A 23,056-nucleotide genomic window follows, 5' to 3' on the forward strand; every position below is an offset into this window, starting at 1 on the left:
TAGTTCCTTAAGGGCCGTATATAAATCCCTTGTATCGCTGCATATTGATATATACAAAAACATATATTTCACCCAATTTAAGATGGTATCAGAGTAGTCGATCATGACTGTCTCTTGACCTACCCTAGCACGCTTCCACAGCCGCCATACCACCATACAAACCCAGTCCAGAACTTTGCATCACCATCAATTACGTCGCACTATCACTCGCGTCGCTCACAGCCCATAAACCAGAGATCCTTCATTGAGCCGTCATCATGGTGAGTGAAGACGACTCCAACACCCTCAAGTCAGCCCAATCCTCAGGTGATGGTGAATCAAATGCAACTACGCAGATCGTTGTCGTTCAAGGAGACAATTCCAACTTCTCAACTGGAATCAAATTGGATGAACATAATTATTCTCTATGGCATCAAGTCATAGAGATGAAGATTGCTGGACGAGAAAAACATGGTCACTTGACAGGTGATATGACCCAACCTGCAGCCACAGACCCGACATACAACAAATGGCGTGCGTCGGATTGCCAAGTCAAGAGTTGGTTATTCGATGCCATGCAACCCAACCAGATGAAACGATTTATTCGTTATGACACAACCAAGCAAGTTTGGGATGCAATCAAGAAAACATATTATGACGGTTCCGATGAGGCAAAGATTTATGATCTACATAGAAGGTCATTCATGATGAAACAGAATGGAGCATCTGTTGCCAATTTCTACAGTGGGCTCACTGAGATCTTTCAAGAACTTGATCAATTATGTCCAAGCAACATGCAGAATCCAGCAAACATTGAAGCTAGGCGCAAGGAGATTGACCGTCTCTGAGTTTATATCTTTCTTGCAGGTTTGGACAATAACTTTGATCAAATTCGAGGAGAGATTTTAAGGATGGAGCCTAAACCTGAACTTGAGGCAACTTATGCATATATTAAAAGAGAGAGTAACCGACAGGGAACCATGTCTGAAGCCAGTGTCACATCTGAAGCCACAGCCTTGGTTGCCGCAAGATCCAAGCAATCTCGGCCAATCACCTAGAACACCGACTTTACACGTAACCGGCCCCCAATGAAGTGTACCAAATGTGGTTTAGAAAACCATACAATTAAGGGTTGTTATGAAATCATTGGTTATCCAGAAGGATGGGTTCACAAAGGGCGAAAGAAGGATTCGAGCAAAGCCTCATTCGCATCATCTGAGTCCTCCCAGGAGATCACATCAGGTACATCTGGCTCCAAGGCCTTGGCCACCTCAGGTACTTTCTCTTGCACAGCTTCACTTACTTGTAATAGATCATGGGTTATTGACACAGGTGCCACTGATCATATGACATCTAGTTTTATTGGGTTGCACTCTACCAAACCATCAAGCCAAACACATGTTACTAGTGCCAATGGAACTATTTCCCCAGTTCTGGGAGAAGGGTCCATATCTCTTACATTATCATTAAGTCTAGACCACGTCTTGGTTGTCCCTTCACTCGACTATGATTTGTTGTCTGTTTCTCAAATCATTGATTCTCTTAATTGTACTGTGTGTTTTTGGCCATTGTATTGTCTTTTTTCAGGATCTTCTCACCAGGGCCGTGATTGGATGTGGTACTAGGAGGAGAAAGGTGTATTATCTGGACCTGACCGAAGACTGCAATAAGAAATTGAGTCAAGCACATCATGTGAGAGGGATGAGTCTGTCAAGATGAAGAAGATTTGGTTGTGGCATAGACGATTAGGGCATGCTTCTTTTGGTTATCTGAAACAGTTATTTCCGGAGTTGTTTTCCCAGTTTGCTGAATCAGACTTTCATTGTGAAACTTGCGTTTTGGCGAAAAGTCATCGAATTTCTTATCCATTAAGATTAAATAAAAGTTCTATGTCTTTCATGCTTGTTCATTCTGATGTGTGGGGACCATCAAAAGTGTCTACCATTAGTGGTTTTAAGTGGTTTGTCACATTTATAGATGATTGCACCAGGATGACCTGGGTTTTTCCCATGAAATAGAAAAGTGAAGTCACCGCCAAATTAAAAAATTTTCATCGATTTGTTACTACTCAATTTGATAGAAAAATCACAACACTTAGGTCTGACAATGGAGGAGAGTACATCAACAATGACCTACATACTTTTTTGAGCCAGAATGGTATTGTTCATCAAACCACATGTGCCTATACACTACAACATAATGGTGTAGCAGAACGCAAGAATCGTCATCTCTTGGAAGTTGTTCGTGCCTCTTTATTTGAGGCCCATATGCCACATCAATTTTGGGGGGAGGCTCTTTGCTCTGCTGCTTACCTCATTAATCGCACACCATCCAGTACTCTTCAGTATCAAACTCCATTCCAGACATTGACCACTCTCCTCACCATGCCGTCTACACCAAATCTAGAACCACGTGTCTTTGGTTGTGTGGCCTATGTTTAGGTATATCCACACCAGCGTGGCAAGCTTGATCCGTGTGCACTACGTTGTGCCCTACTCAAACCTTGCATATTACTGCTAATGTTACTTTCCACAAGAGTGAGTTCTATTACTCAGGGGGAGAGTCTGAGCATCCCCTGCACGGGGAGGGCTCTATCTTTGCAGAAGATACTCAGAATCATATCATCCTAATTCCACAGAATGTGTCAGAGCAGCCTCAGACAATACATGAGGATGTAGTGACTACTAACTCACCAGCTGCAGTGGTGCAACAAGAGTAAGAGCCACTAGATCTGGAGACTCCAAATAATGCTTCGGAGACTCCTCCTACAGTACCATTACCACTCATCCAGTCAGGACCTGGCCATGAAGATCTTCCATAGGTAACTGAACACTCAAACTCAAACACTTACACTTTACCTGAGTCGAGTCACACAGAAAACATAGGTTATCAGTTACCCCCTCGTACAACTAGAGGGATCCCTAAACAACAGTATGACCCTGATCCTAAATCAAAGGTTAAATACCCTATTGCTACTCATGTGTCTCTACATAGGCTGTCCCCGTCATGTGCATCATTTGTATGTCAATTATCCACTGTATCTATTCCAAGTAATGTGCAGGAAGCTCTGAAAGACCCCAAGTGGACTCAAGCAATGAATGAAGAAATGAGAGCCCTCCAGAAGAATTCCACTTGGGAGATGACTACCCTTCCTAAAGGGAAGAGAACAGTGGGTTGCAGATGGATATATACAGTAAAGTTCAAGGCAGATGGCACCATTGAACGATACAAAGCAAGACTAGTGGCGAAAGGTTACACTCAGACTTATGGAATTGACTATAGGGAGACCTTTGCTCCTGTAGCCAAGATCAACACAATTCGGGTGCTTCTTTCTCTAGCAGCAAACCTGGATTGGCCATTACACCAGTTTGATGTTAAAAATGCATTCCTGCATGGAGACCTAGAAGAAGAAGTCTATATGGATCCCCCTCCAGGATGCAAGATGGGGTCCAGTCAGAGCAATATGGTGTGTCAACTGAGAAAGTCTCTTTATGGATTGAAGCAATCACCCAGAGCATGGTTTAGAAGGTTCAGCAAATCAATGAAGAATTTCGGTTACAAGCAGAGTAACTCAGATCATACTCTTTTCTTGAAACATAGGAAAGGTAAGGTCACTGCCCTTATTGTGTATATTGATGACATGGTGGTTACAGGGAATGACCCAGAAGAAAAGGCAGCATTGCAACGTTGTTTAGCCAGTGAGTTTGAGATGAAAGATCTTAGTGCTCTGAAGTATTTTTTGGGTATTGAAGTGGCTCGTTCAGAACAAGGAATATTTCTATCACAACGGAAATATACCCTTGACATTTTGACTGAAACTGGAAAGTTAGCTTGCCAACCAGCAGATACTCCAATGGAGGAGAATCATAAACTTGGTGAGTATCCTGACCAGGTACCTACCAACAAAGAAAGGTATCAACGGCTTGTTGGTAAGCTAATATATCTATCACATACTAGACCTGATATAGCATATGCAATGAGTGGTGAGTCAATTCATGCATGCACCGAGTGAAGCACACATGGATGCTGTGGATAGAATTCTGAGATACTTGAAGTCAGCTCCTAGAAAAGGGTTGATGTTCTCACGCCATGGTCATCTAGATGTTGAGGGTTATACTGATGCAGACTAGGCAGTTGCTGTTACTGACAGGCGATCCACATCTGGATACTTCACCTTTGTGGGAGGCAATCTGGTCACTTGGCGGAGTAAGAAATATAAAGTAGTGTCATGATCAAGTGCTGAAGCAGAATATAGGGGTATGGCATATGGAGTATGTGAGCTACTCTGGATTAGAAACTTGTTGAGAGATTTGGGATTCAAACCCAAACACACCATGCAATTACATTGTGACAACAAGGCCGCTATCGACATTGCACATAATCCAGTGCAACATGATAGAACCAAGCATGTTGAAGTTGACAGACATTTCATCAAAGAGAAGCTCGAGGCTAAGATCATCGAGGTATCATTTGTTAAATCCGAAGATCAACTCGCAGATATTCTCACCAAAGCAGTCAAAAGCAGAATTTTTTACAGCTCACTTTGCAAGTTGGGCATGGACAACATATATGGTCCAACTTGAGGGGGAGTGTCAAATGAGCTGTACATTCCTAGTTAGTCTAAAAGAACAAAGTCAACTATGTGATTCCCCAAGATTATAGGATCATGTTTGCTCTCTGTATTTATTTGCTTTCTAGAATAGTTCCCTAAGGGCTGTATATAAATCCCTTGTATCGCTGCATATTGATATATAGAAAAACATATATTTCACCCAATTTAAGAATGGGTTCTGCTGGAGCTAGCCATTAATGGTAGCACGTCACACAGTTCTGAGATTTATTTGCAAAATGGCATTAGATGGCAATGATAATATGCTATAGCACCGTGTGTATTTTGAATCAGATCGACAAGCTATGGTAATTTTCCACACGCTTCAGACAAATTGTGCAAGACTTCCTGGTCAAAAAGTAAGTCGTCCAATCTTTCATGGTTTCATATCCCTTTATTTATCTTTTGATTCTTTTTTCTTTTCAATCATAATTTCACTTTATTTCTCTTTTATCTTTCATCTCTTTTTTTCTTTTTTTTTGGATAGAACCGTCCTTTCAAGTCCATCAATTAGTTGCTAATCCCAAATTTACAAACCACAATTCTAGTAATTCCGACCACCTCCATTGCTTAGTTGACCACCCTAACATATTTTGGACAAATTTTTTCTATTTTATCCTTTCTTGCAAAAAATTATAAAATTACTCAGACCCATTCAGCAGCATGCCACCGAAATATACTTAGGAGTTCGGTAGCTTACGGCCGAATATAATGACAATATTCGGCAGAATATTACCGAATGCCTTTTTCATTTCCATTCAGTGGTTACTTACCGCAAAACTCCACCAATATTCGGCAATTAGGTGCCGACTAACCACAAACATTTCGACAGACAAGTGTCGAATGACCCGACGAATAAAATTAAAATTTTTTATTTTAAGGGTAAAATTAGAATTTAAAAATAGGATGGTCAACTCAACAATTTAGGGTGATCAAAATAGCCTATGCCTTCTAGTATTCTATTCTCCGCACCACATGACTCGCATATGCATTTAATTTGACGACCATTTGACAATTTTTTTTGACCTGCATTTATCTACTCTCCACATGACCTGCATATGCATTTAATTTGACGACCATTTGACAAATTTTTTTTTTAGCAATATTAAAATTATTTTGAAACCATGCACAATATATATAGTACAATTAAAACAAATTAAAACCAAAATAAATTTAAAATATGAAGCAATTTGTAACATTTGACCAAATTCTTATTATATATTTTTCCGTGAGACATGATTATATTTTCATGTCTCCAATTTGGCTTCTCATCATTTGCCATTTTGCCACATGATTATCAAATGCACAAATGGTTTGGTTGTAACATCAGTCCAAAGCATCTGATCGATCAGACTCAAGAATTCCCCTGCCATTTCTCAAATTCAAAGCTTATTGGAATTAACAATACAAAGATACAAATTCACATATCCAAATATGAAAATTAAGTGATAAATAAGAAAAGTTTTGCAACAGCTTAATTAGTTTGCAACTTTATTATAGAAGTAATTGCGTGATCAATTTATTGCAGAACATACTTTACGAATTTGACCATTAGTCGACCCTATTTTCACATCAATGTTACTCATCTTCACCATGGACCTCCCAAACTCCACATTGAAGTTGGACCCAGGTGAGCCTCTACCACCCAGAAAGCGTTGCACAAATGGTTTGGTTGTAGCGTCAGTCCAAAGCATCTGATCAGACTCAAGAATTCCTCTGCCATTTCTCAAATTTGCAAAGAAAGATGCATCAAACTTGTCACTACTACCTGTGTCTAATCCAACTCGCCTTGTACCATCGTCATTTAGTGGGCAGAGAGCTTGTAGTCGAGGAACAAACGTTGGGTCGATCACAGGGTCGGCACCATTTGGAGTGGTGAAATTGAATAGTCTGTAGTTGAAGAACTGGCAAGCTGAAGTTCCTATGGTATGTGCTCCTAGTATAGCACAAACAAATTTATGTATATATGGTTAATTAAGAGAACTAACGACAATGGTGGAGTAATTGTATTTGTATATATATAGCGACAATGGTTAATTTATGTATATATACTTGTATATATATATATATATATAGGTAGCTCCTGCATGCATCATACTACTGTGAGAGAGATCAAGTCATATTAATTAGCTAGATCAGTAGATATTGAACGTAAAAATAGTTTTATTCACAATTATGAATAATTTTTCCTATTTTTAGAAAATTTTTTTGTAGCAAACCACAAATTGCATGTGTTGTAAGACCGGCCTTAATAAGAGTAGACAAATGAGGCAACTGCCTTGGCTCCCAAATGGTTAGGTCCACCTCCAAATTTTGTAGACCCCTTATATATTATATGATTTTTGTGATTATCTACCGATGAAAAAATAAAACCATATCAATATGCATGAAAGATCTCATTTTAATATTGATTGGCTTGAACTCTCAGAGTCTTAGGACATGTCCTGACGTGTTGCATGCGTGGGGACCCACTAATAATCTGGTAACCTGCCCAACTTTTACAGGGGTGCCCTCCAAAGAATTATATATATATAGTCAGTGACCACACCATGCCATTCTATGATTTGGTTCAAATATGAGTGCATGGGATCATATGCATGATGAATAATGTTAATTAACATGTGTATGCAACATGAACACACAAGAAAACGTGTGTGTACAAGTATACAACAATAGTTTAAGTAGCTTACCAACAAGGGTAACCAAATCTAGAGTACTGAGTCCCTTGTCCGCAAACTTTTGCTTTTGCTCATCAATTGATTCAGTAAAGCCTGGCAAATTGGCTGTGTCCGATGCCAATGAAACCATCCCATCCCTGCGTCCTGTAGGCACTGCCCAACTTGCTCCATTGGCCTACATAATATATATATATATGTATATATATATGTGTACATATGTACGTGATCGAATCAACTAATTTTAATTGATAAGAAATAACACAATTGCATGCATTTATTTATGGTGATTATCAAATCCCCTACGGCCTTACCTTGATCTTATACGAAAAATGTTCTTTTTATCGAATAATTTAATATACTATATTACATGATTGTAAATTTAGAAAATTATTTAAGTCGATTTTTAATTGAATTTACGATAATATTACTTACAGTCTAACAACATAACATATTTACCAGAACCACAACATCCCGTGCAGCTAGTGCAAGAATATCAGCGCAAGAGACAATCCCTGGGCATGCCTTCTCAAGCTGAGCCTTAGCATCGTCAATAACTTCAAATCCTCTCAAATTGAGGTTCGGAGGGGCAGTTTTCTCCGTGTCATCACCGTCGATGAGGATGGAAGCGTCGCAGCCACGGACAAAGCAATCGTGGAAGTGCATCCTCAGCAAGCCAGGAGCAATAGTAGGATCAGATTGGAAATGAGCCACAACTGTTGACCTGACTATGAATTCAGCCCGAGGACATGTATATGAATAGAACCCTACTCTTGTGCCTTGCCCTTGCACTTGCAGTACCGATGTGGTAACAAAGGCAACCAACATTAACAACAATAAACGTAGTTTTTGAGAGGCACTTGAACGGCCTGCAAAACCCACCATTGATTAAGAATTGAAGGAGTGAATATATGGTATGGAATTATATATGTGACTGCTATAGGAGTAGAAGCTATTGATTTCTAACTGTGGAGCTAGAGGCAATATATATATATATAGGAATTTATAGGCATGCATGATCCATCAAAGTGAAATAGGGATAAGAACTGAAAAATGTAAGATTTTGAGAAAAGATCTAAAAAATGATCAAATTTAAACACGTGATCAATTTTGTGAGTTTAGAAAATTCTAAAAGTGAGGAATGCTTGTTGCATCACTTGCATGCGGATACAGGGTGTATATGGCTGGCTCCCTCTGTGTCATATGGCACAAATACTTACTAACCAATTGTTAAGTTAATAAGAAATTAATTGTCTTTTTTACCTATGAAATCATGATGTGATTTTATAATTCAAATAATTCATTTATTAAATACCATTTTAAAGATTATTTTTACAAAAAAAATCAAACAAAATATATTATTTTTGTTTGATTGATTTTTAGTAAGAACAATTTTTATGTGACCAAAATAATGAAAAGTTTAATTATATTGTATGGAGATCGATTCCAAAAGAATAATGACCTCTTTATTAACCTAGCTACTAATTAACGTGTTAGTATTTAATTAGCGCTCTCATATTAAATAAATCTACTGTTAAAAAACTGGCTATAAAACTCAATTTAAAAAGTATGTTCTCTTCTTTGGACATTTATTGGCCGCCAACGTTTTGTTTTCTTCTTTCCCCACTGACATAATTCACACTTTTGTTTTGTATCTAACAGATAAATAATTAAATTTTATTTTTATGAGAGGTGGCTGCATCCACCCAAAAAGTTTTACAATCTAAAGTAAAAATTAATTGAAAAGTGACTTACCTTTTCATTAAAGAAGAAGTTTTGAGACAGAACATTAATAGAGCTGAGGCATCTGATTATAAAAAAAGTGTGAGAGGAGCACTCATCTTCTTGTGCAATTAATTTTCTTATTGGGACTTCCATTACAATGCAACTTGTTCATCTTGGAGGTTTCATTGCTGTCCAATACTACAATATCTTAAGATCATCTTGATGGTACATGCATAAGTCTTCTTCAACATCTCAGGTACTGTTGTCACATACACATACAAAAAAAAAAAAAAAAGTAATAAAATAACTCAGCAAGTTCATGGAATGTAACACCCCAAACGTTTAGGATATACATATTTATTCTTAAGTGGGAGACTCAGAAGAATTTATTCTACTTTTCATTTTTACAAAAGGGACCCATGCTAGAATAATGGGGCTTATGGTAGAAAACTGATGCATAGTAGTTAAAAGAAAAACAACATAAAACAAAAGAGAAACAATTTTTATGTAGTGTACTGTTATTTGGACCAATTTAATCGATCATGTGGTGTACTATGTCTAATAGAAGTGGGTTAAACCTCTATTAGAGAAGAGGTGAGACCCACATAGGTAGGTTATATACTTTTATTAGAGAGATGATATATCACATAGTCAATTAAAAATTTAAAATGATTCAAATAGTTTAATTTATTCTTTTGTAGTAAAAATTCTCGCATGCATATGCAGGTCATCCACTTACATGTGGTTTGTAAGATACTATTATTGACCGTTTTATATAGAAAGCATGTCACGCCCTAAAACTCGGCGGGTATATAACACCTTGATAACACCCGCAATTATATATAACTCCCGTACCCCAAGTAATTATAACTCCAAATATTTCCAAAATAGGTTAATTAGTAAAATTGGTGGGATTCAAATAATTAAATACACAGCAAAAATATAGAAGAAAATACTTTTATAAAAAACCAACCCCAAGGTTACAGTCATTAAATGGTAACCTTGAACAAATACAAGACTCATAATAATTTAGAGTCACAACGAAGGAGTTCAAAACTACGACAAACAAAAGGGAAATTTCATTAAATATCTCTTTTTAATACAACAGTATCTTTTCTAACCATTCCCACCCATTTTTATCTTTTATAGTTCTTTGGTCCATTTTTGGACAAAAATGCCCTTCTCTCTCTTCCACCCACATCAACATCCTCCTCATTTGTGATCTCCACATATCACACAGCTACCCAGCTATCAACATCCTCCCCATCTCTCTACACAGCTACACAGCGAAATCCATGGCTATTCTTCTTCTTTTTCCTCCATTGCGACTCCTCCAAATCCCCATGCATGGCAACAACCATTCCAGCAAACCCCGCACACCTTACTTCCCAAGCTTTCTCCCTTCAAACCCTCCTCCTTTCCTCTAATCTCCACCTTCCATTCTCGCCCCCTCCCTTCTTTGTCGTCCGATGGGACCCGACCAGCAAAACCCACCTCAGCTACTTCGCCAACTAGGGCTGGCCCTGACTTTTGGGAGGCTTGGGGCGAAAATTTGAAATGGGCTCTTTTGAATATAATTTTAATTTTACAAAGGAAAAAATTATAAAATTTTGTAGGCCGATTTTCATCATATATAAAACAAATCACAGTTTGTACAATCTTGAACAAAAAACAATTAAAGTTGTAGAGTCTTTGCCTCTTTGGACATACAAGTTTTGAACAAAAAGTAATAAAAGTTTAGGGGCCTTTGGACTTGTCAAACAACATACCTCATCAATCCTCTCCAAATGCTTTACCAATGTAAGAACCCATGTCAAAAAAGCAGCTATGCACCCCTACAAAACAATACAACAAGGTAATCAGTACCAAAAATTCAACGAAAATGCTTTCTTCTAGCATGTTTAGAAGCAAAGTCATTAATATATTTTTCAACTTCAAGATTTTCCAACATATCCTTTTCAATACATAAGATTGCCAATCCATTTAACCTTTCCTATGACATAGATGATCTCAAGTAAGATTTTAACAATTTTAATTTTGAAAAGCTTATTTTTGCTGATGCCATAGTCACAGGAAAAGTCAATATAATTATATAAGTAATTGATACATTTGGATAACAATCTGTAGCTTTTACAAACTCTAGAATTTCAATGGTTGACTTTGTTTCAGCTGGCAAAGCCACTTGTAACATTTTCAATTAAGAGAATAAACCATTTGAATCAATATCAGAAAACTCACCATGTTTGAGAGCAGCCTCGATATTAATAGATTTTTTTTTTTTTCAATTTATCATCATCTAAAGAAGTTAACTTTTTTGAATCAAACAAGAACCCAAAAATACTGTTATACATTTTCAATTGGTAAATCTATTCTTCAATGAATCAATTGCAATATCCAAAACAACAAGAAAGTAGTTAACTCTAAAAGATTCTTCTTCTGTTTGTGTTGCCTCATCATTGTCATTTTTATCAAATTGTTTTTTTTACGAATTTGACGTTTTTTAGGAAATATAGGATTAATTCTCATATCAAAGGCAATACTTTTGGCAGAAATTATGGCAAATATATATAAACCCATTCTCACTATATTTTTCAAAAAAACAAATCAGCCCATTCAATTGTTCTATGGCAGCATCAATTCACATATCTTTTGATTGCAACTTTTTACTAACCATGTTAATGCTAAACAAAATATCATGCCAAATAGTCATACTTAATAAAAACTCAAAACTTTCAAGATTATTTGCTAAACTTTCAACTTCACTCTTTGTCTTGGTATCATCACTAGATTCATGTAATTCTAACAAAGCTTCTCTTATTTTGGGAGCTTGATATCTTATGGCTTTAACACTATTAATTCGACTTTCCCAACGGGTTGTGGACAATGTCTTTAGAGTTAAGGCATGTATATTTGCTTATAAAATTTTTCATCTTTTAGTAGAGCTAGAAAACAAGGAATATATATGTTGAACTACTCCAAAACAAGAAACAGCTTTAACACAAGAGTATGCCATATCACTAAGAGTTAGGTTAAGACTATGACAAGCACATGAAATATAGAACGCTCTAGGATTTATTTCAATTAATATTAGGATCAAGACTATGACAAGCACATGGAATATTGAACCCCTTGGTGTTTTCCTTTCATATTAGACCCATTATCATAACCTTGTCCTCTCACATCATCAATATCAAGATCAAGAGATTTAAGTACAACTTGCAATTCATTAAACAGCCCCAATCCAGATGTATCATCCATGTTTAAAAACTCTAAAAAGTACTTTTCAACTTTTATTGGACTACTTGACATGTCTATACACCGTACTAATAAAGTCATTTGTTCTTGGTGGCTCACATCTGAAGTACAATCAAGAATCACTGAAAAATATTTTGCATCTTTGATTTTTTTTTATAAGTACACTTTTGATGTTAGAGGCTAACACATCAGTCAACTCAATCTGAATTTTATGACCAAGATAGTGATAATGAATCTCATTATTCAAAATGCGTCGAATATGATATTTCATTATTAAATCAAACTCTGCAATCATTTCAATCAAACCCAAAAATTACTATTATTATCTTGGTATATTTTCTCATTGGTTCCACAAAAAGCCAGATTATGTTTAGCAAGACATTTCACATCAGCAATTATTCTTGCTAAAACTTGTTTCCATCGTTCTTTCTCTTCTTTAATTTGCTTCTATATTTCTTTATTAATTGTTTCATTCTTGTCCTATCTGATTCGCATTTCATTCCAAGTATTCATGTTAGTGATCGATATGCTCAATACTATTCTCATGTTGTTTAAGCCTCTCACTAAGATGTTTCCAATCTCTATATCCTTCATTTGCCAAAAAAATTTTGTTGTTCACTGATTTAAACAACTTGCAACAAAAACAATATACTTTGTCCAAATGCTTTGAGTACACTAGCCATTTCCTATCTTGACATAACCCCATTTGGTAACTTTCGTGCATAATGTGCAAATGAAAATTGTCTAAAGGTACGATCCAATGGAAAATTCATATTATATTCTCTTATTGGACCTTTTTCTACTAAGAGATCCTTTGTTAATTTTGTTATCAAGGTTATCCCAATTTCTTGGATCATAAATGTCCAAAAGAGGAGTTTGTTGTTCTGTTTCATTGCCTAAATTTTCAGTACAATATATAGACATTCATATCATTGTCATTTTCACCTAAATCACCAACCTCCTCATTGATTGGACTCCCATTATTGGAAATTTAGAACAGTTGGATTTTCAGCTTATGTTTTTCTGTTTCTTTTGGGATTTAATTTTTAGTGATTTCTATACCGTACTATCTTCTCTCTATACCACTATACTCCACATCAAAAAATATTTCACAAAATTTTCATTTTTCCCCCCAAATCAATTTTTTTCTTTAATTAAAAAAAAAAATTTGACGGAAATTTTGACAGATTTGACAGAATGCCTTTGATTGAAACAAATCGTTAATTAATTGAAGTAAAATGAAAACAAAATCTTCAATTGAAAATAAAGGTCTATTTGAAGTCATTTTGCTAAACCTTTTCCAAAGATAATTATCATGCAAAAAATATAATATATATTTATAATCCTTCTTTACAACAGATAACTGGATTTTTTTTTTTTTTTTTGCAGATTCCTGGAATCGAGTGCCCGACAGTAAAACTTTTTGAAGTTCTAAGCAGTCAAATTTGGTTTTTCAGCTTTTATGTTAAGTATTAACTGAGAATTTGGCTCTCATAGTTAAAACCTAATATAAATTAAGCATCTAAAAATCAGTCTATGTCCTATATATTGGGGTGAATCCATTGGAAAATATGGTAAAATAGAACGGAGGAAGCAGCATGGAGCATTTTAACTTTCGCCTGCTATAATAATAATTAAAAAAAAAAAAAAAACCAACGCCGGTGCCTGAAATTCATAAAAAGAAAAAGTGCGGACGAAATTTTTTTTCAATATATTATAGAGATGCAGGCAAAGACGAGCGTTGAGCTTGGGGCAAAGATAGTAGAGATGTAGGCGAAGTACTAATTTCAATCAATTTTACGCTCTACAGCCAAATCGAACCTTTCTTGCCCCTTATCATTGGTATGGTCCTTCAATTTGATCAGTGTTGCTTTCTTACCACTTATCTCTTATTAATGCATAAACAAAAAGCTTATTGGAATTAACAATACAAAGATCAAATTCACATATCCAAACATATTCAATATTCACATATCAAATTCACATATTCAAAAAGCTTATCGGAATTATTCAATATATGTCCATTTTAATCATTATACATTGCCCCAGCATTTCAACACTAAAATTTACCAAACACTTATACACTACTTTTAATACTCACAAGTCACAACACTTTTAAGAACACAGTTTATCAAACGCTTAGCTTACTGTATAACTGAAAGCGATTATTTTTGAAGTTACAGTAATACAAAACTGGTCCTTGGTCTGCAACTTTATTATGGAAGTAATTACGTGATCAATTTATTGCAGAACATACTTTACGAATTTGACCATTAGTCGACCCAAATTTCACACCAATGTTACTCATCTTCACCATGGATATCCCAAACATCTTATTGAAGTTCGACCGAGGAGGGCCATAATTACCGTGCAGAAAGCGTTGCACAAATGGTTTGGTTGTATTATCAGTCCAAAGCATCTGATCAGACTCAAGAATTCCTCTGCCATTTCTCAAATTTGCAAAGAAAGATGCATCAAACTTGTCCCTACTACCTGTGTCTAATCCAACTAGCTTTGTAGTTGTACTATCGTTATTATATGGGCAGAGAGCTTGTAGTTGAGGAGAAAACGTTGGGTCGATCTCAGGGGCGGCACCAGTTGAAGTGGTGTAATTGAATAGTCTGTAGGTGAACCACTGGCAAGCTGAAGTTCCTATGGTATGTGCTCCTAGTATGGCACAAACAAATTTATGTATATATGGTTAAGAGAATTAACTAACGACAAAGGTGGAGTAATTGTATTTGTATATATATAGTGAGAACTGACAACTACTTGTATATATATAGGTAGCTCCAGCATGCATCATACTACTGTGAGAGAGATCAAGTCATATTAATTAGCTAGATCAGTAGATATTGAACGTAAAAATAGTTTTATTCACAATTATGAATAATTTTCCTATTTTTAGAAAAAAAAAATATTTGGAGCAATCCACAAATTGCATGTGTTGTAAGATTGGCTTTAAGGGCATGTTTACTAATCAGGAATGGAAATGATTCACATTCATGTATTTACTAACATTTGAGAATCATTTATATTCTCATTCCTATGTTTACTAATAGTTAATGAGAATTCTCATTCATGGGAATTGCTATTTCATTCCAATTCCTAATAGTTGGTAAACACGTTAATGAGAATTAATTAATTACTGATTCTGATTCTTGCATATTCTGATTGTTTAGTAAACATGCCTTAAGAATAGACAAATGAGGCAACTGCCTCCCAAATGTTTAGGACCTCTAAATTTTGTAGACCCCTTCTATATTATGATGATTTTTGTGATTATCTACCGATGAAAAAATAAAACCATATCAATATGCATGAAAGATCCAAGATCGATCTCATTTTAATATTGATTGGCTTCAACTCTCAGAGTCTTAGGACATGTCCTGACGTGTTGCTGCGTGGGGACCCACTAATAATCTGGTAACCTGCCCAACTTTTACAGGGGTGACCTCCAAAGAATTATATATATATATATATCGTCAGTGACCACACCATGCCATTCTATGATTTGGTTCAAATATGAGTGCATGGGATCATATGATGAACAATGTTAATTAACATGTGTATGCAACATGACCACACAAAAAAACGTGTGTGTACAAGTATACAACACTAGTTTAAGTAGCTTACCAACAAGGGTAACCAAATCTAGAGTACTGAGTCCCTTGTCCGCAAACATTTGCTTTAGCTCATCAATTGATTCAGTAACGTCTGGAAAATTTTCTGCGTCTGATGCCAATGAAACAATCCCATCCAAGCGTCCTGTAGGCACTGCCCAACTTGCTCCATTGGCCTACATAATATATGTACATATGTACATGATCGAATCAACTAATTTTGATAAGAAATAACACAATTGCATGCATTTATATATGGTGATTATCAAATCCCTTACCCTGATCTTATACAAAAAATGTTCTTTTTACCGAATAATTTAAAATACTATATATATATTACATGATTGTAAATTTAGAAAATTATTTAAGTTGATTTTTGGTTTAATTTATAGTGCTATTGACTCACAGTCTAACAACATAATATATTTACCAGAACCACGGCATCCCGTGCAGCTAGTGCAAGAATATCAGCGCAAGAGACAATCCCTCGGCATGCCTTCTCAAGCTTAGCCTTAGCATCGTCAATAACTTCATATCCTGTCAAATTGAAGGCGGCTTTCTCAGTGTCATCACCGTCAATGAGGATGGAAGCGTCGCAGCCACGGATAAAGCAATCGTGGAAGTGCATATTCAGCAAGCCAGGAGCAATAGTAGGATCAGCTTGGAAATGAGCAGCAACTGTAGACCTGACTATGGATTCAGCCCGAGGACATGTATATGAATAGAACCCTACTCTTGTGCCTTGCCCTTGCACTTGCAGTACCGATGTGGTAACAAAGGCAACCAACATTGACAACAATAAACGTAGTTTTTGAGAGGCATTAGAACGGCCTGCAAAACCCACCATTTATTATGAATTGAAGGAGTAAATCTATGGTATTGAATTATGAGACTGCTATAGGAGTAGTAGCTATTGATTTCTGTGGAGCTAGGGGCAATATATATAGGTATTTATAGGCATGCATGATCCATCAAAGTCAAAAAGGGATCGATAAGAACTGAGAAATGTCAAATTTTGAGAATAGATCTAAAAAATGATCAAATTTAAACACGGGCGGGATAAATTTTGTGAGTTTACAAAATTCTAAAATCAAACAAAATATATTATTTTTGTTTAATTGATTTTTAGTAAGAACAATTTTTATGTGACCTAAATAATGAAAAGTTTAATTATATTGTATGGAGATCGATTCCGAAAGAATAATTAACTTTTTATTAACCTAGCTACTAATGTGTTAGTATTTAATTAGCGCTCTCATATTAAATAAATCTACTGGTAAAAAAACTGGCTATAAAGCTCAATTTAAAAAGTATGTGCTCTTTCTTGAACAAAAAAAAAAAAAGTATGTGCTCTTCTTTGGACATTTATTGGCCGCCAACGTTTTGTTTTCTTCTTTTGCCACTGACGATGTTAATATCTAATTGGGTCTATATTTTGTGTCGTACTTGTGTCACACATGTTTTGAACTCGGATTTTGTTGTGCTTGATATGTCATAAAATTCAACTCAATCCATTTATTTAGATCATGCTCATAGCGGCCCAACTTATTTTGTGGCCATATTGTTTTGGACTCATGTTAAACTAATTCATTCTAAGCCATTAATTGGATGAGAGGGGAAAATTTTAGTTAAAGGACTCCAACTATACCCAATGTTTTTACTCAGGATATGAATTTCACTTTATGTCTAACCTCCAACAAATTCAACAAATTTATACCGGGTTTAAAGCTATACATCTCCTCTTTACAACCATATAAAGATATTCAAATTAGACATCTAAGTAGGGTACCCCGAATCTATCCAATAGGACCTCTGGAAAAATATCTGGAAAATTAAACAGTTTCGGGTACTTTAGTTTGGGGCCGATTATCAGAAGTTGTAGATGTTTGATTTGAGTGATCTTTATATGGTTGTAAAGAGGAGATACATATCTTTAAACCCAGTATAATTTTTCTAAATTTGATGGAGATTTAATAGGTCTAGCGTCGGGCCAAAGTTGATATGAAAACTGAGAAAAACAAGGTCCTTAATTGACAAAAATGAAAATTTCAGTCCTCAGTTGACACAAAGTGAAATTCATACCATGAATAGAGATTTAGGGTATAGTTAAAGTCCTTTAGTTAAAATTTTCCTGATGAGAGAGTGATAAATCTTATATTCAAATCCCATTGTAAACAATTAAAAAAATAAAAAATAAAAACAACATTACAGTCGATTTTTTTTTTAAACAAAAACATTCAAAGTGGCTTTTTCTTGTTCATGTTATTATTGAATGACAATTACATCAGTAGAGGACAAATCATGCGCACCACAAGTGAGTAAAAAATTTTGTAGTGGTGCACTCATATTCCAAGTTTGGCAAGTGATTTGTAGTTTCAGAAGTTAATCAAGATATTTACAATCTTTATCTTCTCTTTCTCACCACTACCAAATATTTTTGCATTAAAAAATTTTGTCTACTCTAATTGTCATTTTATAACAACTTTAATCCTCATTGGGTATACAGCTTCATATATATAGTCAACCATGCTAAAAACGTTTGAGAAGATTTTCTAATAATTATCATTGACACCACAAAGTGGTATATGTACAGGAAAAATTATAGGATATAACCGATATACCGCTACGTGGTATAACCAATTCAACGTGTAAGGGTATTATTGGACGATGTGTTTATATTAGTAGGGTATAGTATTAATAATATCCACTCATATTATAACAGATAGACTGGTTATACCACGTGTCAATATAGCGGTTATACAGAATAATTTCTCTATGTACAGAAAGCCTAAGCCACAATTACAGGAAAAAAACAATGCATAATTACAGCTTCATATATATATAGTCAACCATGCTAAAAACGTTTGAGAAGATTTTTTAATAATTATCATTGACACCACAAAGTGTTATATGTACATAGAGGATAAATCATGCGCCCCAAAAGGGAGTCAAATTTTGTAGTGGCGCACTCATTTTCCAAGTTTGGCAAGTGATTTGTAGTTTCAGAAGTTAATCAAGATATTTACAATCTTTATCTTCTCTTTCTCACCACTACCAAATATTTTTGCATTAAAAATTTTTGTCATCTCTAATTGTCATTTTATAACAACTTTAATCGTCATTGGGTATACAGCTTCATATATATAGTCAACCAAACATCCGTTTTAGTAAATTAGAGATGTAATTTGTGAGATAGCCACAAAAAGTAAGGTTTTTCTTTATTTTATGTGAGGGACCAAATTTCTTTGTCCTTAATTCAAGTTTTGGAGGTTTGTGAATGAGAAATCAATTTCATTTCCATGTTTGGTAAGTACAGGAAAGGAAAATTATTTACTGGCCCAAGGAAATTTGATGTCCTTATTAGAGAGAAAATAAAATCCTTCACTACAACAATTTTGGCAAAGGCCTCCAATGATTTCCACCAAAGTTGGGGGGGTGCCAATTGCTAATGTGGCTGTTCACTAATGTTAATTATTAGTGATTACATTATTAAGTCTGACATGAACAGTGATTGCATATTCAACTAATGATTCTGATTAGTTGATTAAATTGTGGCACCCCAGTAATTTAAACTAAAAAAAGGGGTTTAGTTAATTTAAACTAAAAAAAGGAGTTTAATTTTTTGTCTGGTTGCTTCTAGTGGCTAAACCATTACTGGGTTTCTCTATATAGTGACATAATCTCTTTCTTCCCACCCCCAAACCAAACGGGATCCAGCATCGGTGGATGTCAACACTCACGCCAGAAAGTGTCGATCGGTTCAAATCCCCAAATTAAGGGGTTGCTCCTCCTCTAGTCACCATCGGAAAGTGGGTTCCCTTTGGGTTCTTTATTGCCAAATAACTAGGGTTCAATCCTTCCACTGTTGTTACGCATAGGTGGGGGAAATTCATGGGTTTTTTTGCTTTTATGGTCACCATTATTCATGTTTGTGGCATCTGGACTTGAGTTTTTTCAGAAATTGTGGTTCCTCTTTGTGCTTGGGCTGTGCGTGAATGAGGAAGCACCTGCTACACCCATTTGTTGTGTAGATGGAGACAATATGCTTTTCAGAAAATGTGCTGACTGCTGGAGGTTCTAGAGGTCCGGTCCTCAGCTTCATGTTGGCTTCCTGCAGGTTCGGCCTCTGCTTCATGGCTGTGCTGAATTGTACACGTGTTTGTATTTTCAGTGATTGTGGTTATTAGTTTTTTTAGTTAGCCTATAGCCTATAGGTGTGTGCCATGTGGCTTCTAAAGGGCAATTTAGTAAATTCGTCAGATAGGGTTTGTTTATAGAGACCTAACTTCAACATTTTTCTTCTCATTTTAGTCCTGAAGCAGCAGCACACCCCCTTCTCTTTCTCTCTCTTCTCTCTCCTCTACTGTGAGCTCTCTTCGGCCATCTCTTCGTCGTCCAGCTGCCAACACCGGCGACATAGACCTCAATCAACTAGTCTCTTCCTCCTTTCTCTATCCTTGCCTTTTGATTGCTCAACAACCCAATGGAAACATGGATTCACACCTTTTCACTGCTATGTCCCAAGATCTTTTCTTCTGCATTCTCCATGGATACAACTTAGAGGACACGCATGGGTAAACAAACATTTTCTCTCTTCCTCTCTCAAATCATGAAATTTTCTTCTAGGGTTTCGGGATTTTGAAAATTATTACAATTTGTAGATTTGGTGTTTAGAGGAAGATTTAGGTTGTAACTATTACGTTTCATTGTTTCCTTTCAGATTTGGAGCTTTGAATAATTTATATCTTCAAAGTCGTGTCTACTGTCGCCATCATCATCATCTTAAGAACATCCTCTGGACCACCCGAATGAGGATATGAAGAATTTCTGGTGAGACCCACCATGAACCCTAATTTCTGCCCTGTCCAAGATCCCTAATTTCTAAGAGACCTCCGTCCTAGTTGAACCGAGTTTGAGTCATGTTGTGGACAATAAAAAAGCGAGCTTCTTTCTGATGAACAAGAGTTTGAGAGTTGATCTGTTTATATTTGTTGTGAATCTGTTTTTTTTGTTTTTTTCATTTTTTAGATTTGTTTATATTTATTTATGTTTTATAAATTCCTTTATGATTTTGTGGCTATAAACAAACACTTAATTTTGTAGTCAATTGTGAGACTCAAAAATAAAAGGAATATGAAGTATTAGATTTTGCTGGGAGAGGTCCAGTCTTCATGGTGAAGCTGGGAGTTGCTGGAGGTTCTGGAGGTCCGGACCTTAAGGAGGAAGTCCGGTCCTCAGCTTCATGGAGGTTCAATCCTTAGCTTCATGGAGGCTTCCTGGAGGTCCGGACTTCAAGGAGGAGGTCCGGTCCTCAGCTTCATGGAGGTTCCTGGAGGTCCGGTCCTCAGCTACATGGAGGTTTCCTGGAGGTCCAGTCCTCAGCATCATAGCTTCAATGGTGAGTTTCTGGTGGTTTTGTCCTCTGGGGAGAGGTCCGGTCCTCAATTTTCGAATTTACTTCTTGTCCTGCATCAATATGGAACATTCAACACTGTATGGTTTATATATTGGTGTATATATTTGTGTAGATTTTAGATGATGCACAATGGCTAAGTATTGTTGTTGGTTAATTCTATATAAGTACAACAAAAAAGTTTGTTTATCAGTAATTAATTTAACAAATATGCACTATATGACGTGTAAATGGTGTTCTTGAAGCAGAGGGAATTACTACTGAAGCAGCAACAAATCAAGAGGATAAAGTTGCATGTTTAAGGTACACTCTTGATAATTATCGGGGCATTTATATATTTATTTTGGTGGTACAATTAAAGAAATTTCATTTTGTAGTTCTGTGAGATTGATGGTATTGAAGGATCTTCAGTTCGTGAAGGAGGATCTTGAAGGGGATGATATTGATGGTGAAAGCTTGGTCATATTTTTGTGAAAACTGGCAAGGTATCTACGTATTTTGTAGCGGGTTTGGAGCTGTTGCTTGACCAAGTTTAATCGTTTTAGATGTTTCTAGTTGTAAGAATGTTGAAGGAAACTGATAGAATGATTTGTAATTTAGGCTTCAACTGATATATATGTGTAATGCAAGTTACATTCGGTTCAAGTATGTGTTTCAGATTTTATGAGTAGTTTATTAATTAGTAGTGTTCCTTTGAGGTAACATGCAAATTCATTACTATTAATTAGTAAGCATTTTTTTTTTTTTGCATGGTGGAGGATATTTAATTACTGAAATCAAATCAGAAACTAATACCAAGAAGGTGGGAATGCAGCAAGCTACTGTTGGAATTAGTGAGCTACATAACCCACTTTTAACAAGATAGTAGAAGAATCCATGACACATCATTATTTAATAATATCAATCCTCTACCAATATAGAAACCTCATTAGATATGGTGAAAAATTGAAACCAACTAACTGCAGCATTGGTGAGGAGCATTCTTGCAGACTGTCATGGCAGGTTTTGGCAAAAGCTTCCACCATTCCTATATGTGGGTGGCCTTAGCTCCCTTGCCACCCCAACACCAACCTCCAACATGCTCTATGGTGACTGCAGGGTGGCAATGGGCAATACAAACTAATAACAGTGGCAATTGCATCTATTCCTACAAAAAAAATTGGTTACCTTTGCTAGATAATGTTGTAGTGCTTGCTCCAACCAGGGCATCCGATTATAAAAAAAAGTGTGAGAGGAGCACTCATCTTCTTGTGCAATTAATTTTCTTAGTAGGACTTCCATTACAATGCAACTTTTTCATTTGGAGGTTTCATTGCTGTCCAATACTACAATATCTTAAGATCATCTTAATCGTACATTCATAAGTCTTCTTCAACATCTCAGGTGTACTGTTGTCACATACACACACAAAAAAATAAATAAACTAATAAAATAAGTCAGCAAGTTCATGAAATGTAACACCCAAAACATTTAAAATACATATTTATTCTAAACTGGGAGACTCGCAAGAATGCATGTATTCTAATTTTTAATTTTTACAAAAGGGACCCATGCTAGAGTAATGATGCTTACGGTAGAAAACTGATGCATAGTAGTTAAAAGAAAAACAACACAAAACAAAAGAGAAACAATTTTTATGTAGTGTAATGTTATTTGAACCAATTTAACCGATCATGTGGGTGTACTAAGTCTAATAGAAGTGTGTTAAACTTCTATTAGAGAAGAGGTGAGACCCACATGGGTGGGTTATATACTTCTATTAGAGAGATGATATGAT

At 35.8% G+C, this 23,056-nt stretch overlaps 2 protein-coding genes across 4 annotated transcripts; both read right to left on the reverse strand.

Moving 5' to 3' along the window:
• Positions 1 to 6,102: 6,102 nt before the first annotated feature.
• LOC147277313 (peroxidase N1-like) lies at positions 6,103 to 10,878 on the reverse strand. Of its 2 annotated transcripts, XM_086253136.1 has the most exons (4): positions 10,833 to 10,878; positions 7,723 to 8,054; positions 7,279 to 7,441; positions 6,103 to 6,524 (listed from the first exon to the last, which is right to left on the reverse strand). In XM_086253136.1, exons 2-4 carry the CDS (start codon positions 7,927 to 7,929, stop codon positions 6,103 to 6,105), a joined length of 792 nt encoding a protein of 263 aa, XP_086109262.1. In that variant the 5' UTR covers positions 7,930 to 8,054; positions 10,833 to 10,878. The 2 variants fall into 2 exon arrangements, with proteins under 2 accessions (XP_086109262.1, XP_086109261.1); XM_086253135.1 differs by lacking the exon at positions 10,833 to 10,878 and having other exon boundaries at positions 7,723 to 8,091.
• A 3,601-nt stretch (positions 10,879 to 14,479) lies between these two features.
• LOC147277314 (cationic peroxidase 2-like) lies at positions 14,480 to 22,926 on the reverse strand. Of its 2 annotated transcripts, XM_086253668.1 has the most exons (5): positions 22,893 to 22,926; positions 17,499 to 17,526; positions 16,297 to 16,621; positions 15,880 to 16,042; positions 14,480 to 14,910 (listed from the first exon to the last, which is right to left on the reverse strand). In XM_086253668.1, the coding sequence occupies exons 3-5, from the start codon at positions 16,492 to 16,494 to the stop codon at positions 14,480 to 14,482; spliced, it is 792 nt and encodes a 263-aa protein (XP_086109794.1). In that variant the 5' UTR covers positions 16,495 to 16,621; positions 17,499 to 17,526; positions 22,893 to 22,926. The 2 variants fall into 2 exon arrangements, with proteins under 2 accessions (XP_086109794.1, XP_086109793.1); XM_086253667.1 differs by lacking the exons at positions 17,499 to 17,526; positions 22,893 to 22,926 and adding an exon at positions 22,832 to 22,869 and having other exon boundaries at positions 16,297 to 16,654.
• Positions 22,927 to 23,056: the final 130 nt, after the last annotated feature.

Source organism: Dryas octopetala, chromosome 8, assembly GCF_963921425.1.
Source record: "Dryas octopetala chromosome 8, drDryOcto1.1, whole genome shotgun sequence".
Lineage (NCBI taxonomy): Eukaryota > Viridiplantae > Streptophyta > Magnoliopsida > Rosales > Rosaceae > Dryas > Dryas octopetala.

Excerpts from the sequence above, each read along its gene's own strand:
- LOC147277314 (XM_086253667.1), bottom strand. The coding sequence starts at position 22,869 with ATGCATCAGTTTTCTACCGTAAGCATCATTACTCTAGC. Across the intron at positions 16,043-16,296 it reads CACGGGATGCCGTGGTTCTG|GCCAATGGAGCAAGTTGGGC; the intron begins GTAAATATATTA and ends TATATTATGTAG. Across the intron at positions 14,911-15,879 it reads AGATTTGGTTACCCTTGTTG|GAGCACATACCATAGGAACT; the intron begins GTAAGCTACTTA and ends GTGCCATACTAG.
- LOC147277313 (XM_086253135.1), bottom strand. The coding sequence starts at position 8,091 with ATGTTGGTTGCCTTTGTTACCACATCGGTACTGCAAGTGCAAGGGCAA. Across the intron at positions 7,442-7,722 it reads CACGGGATGTTGTGGTTCTG|GCCAATGGAGCAAGTTGGGC; the intron begins GTAAATATGTTA and ends TATATTATGTAG. Across the intron at positions 6,525-7,278 it reads AGATTTGGTTACCCTTGTTG|GAGCACATACCATAGGAACT; the intron begins GTAAGCTACTTA and ends GTGCTATACTAG.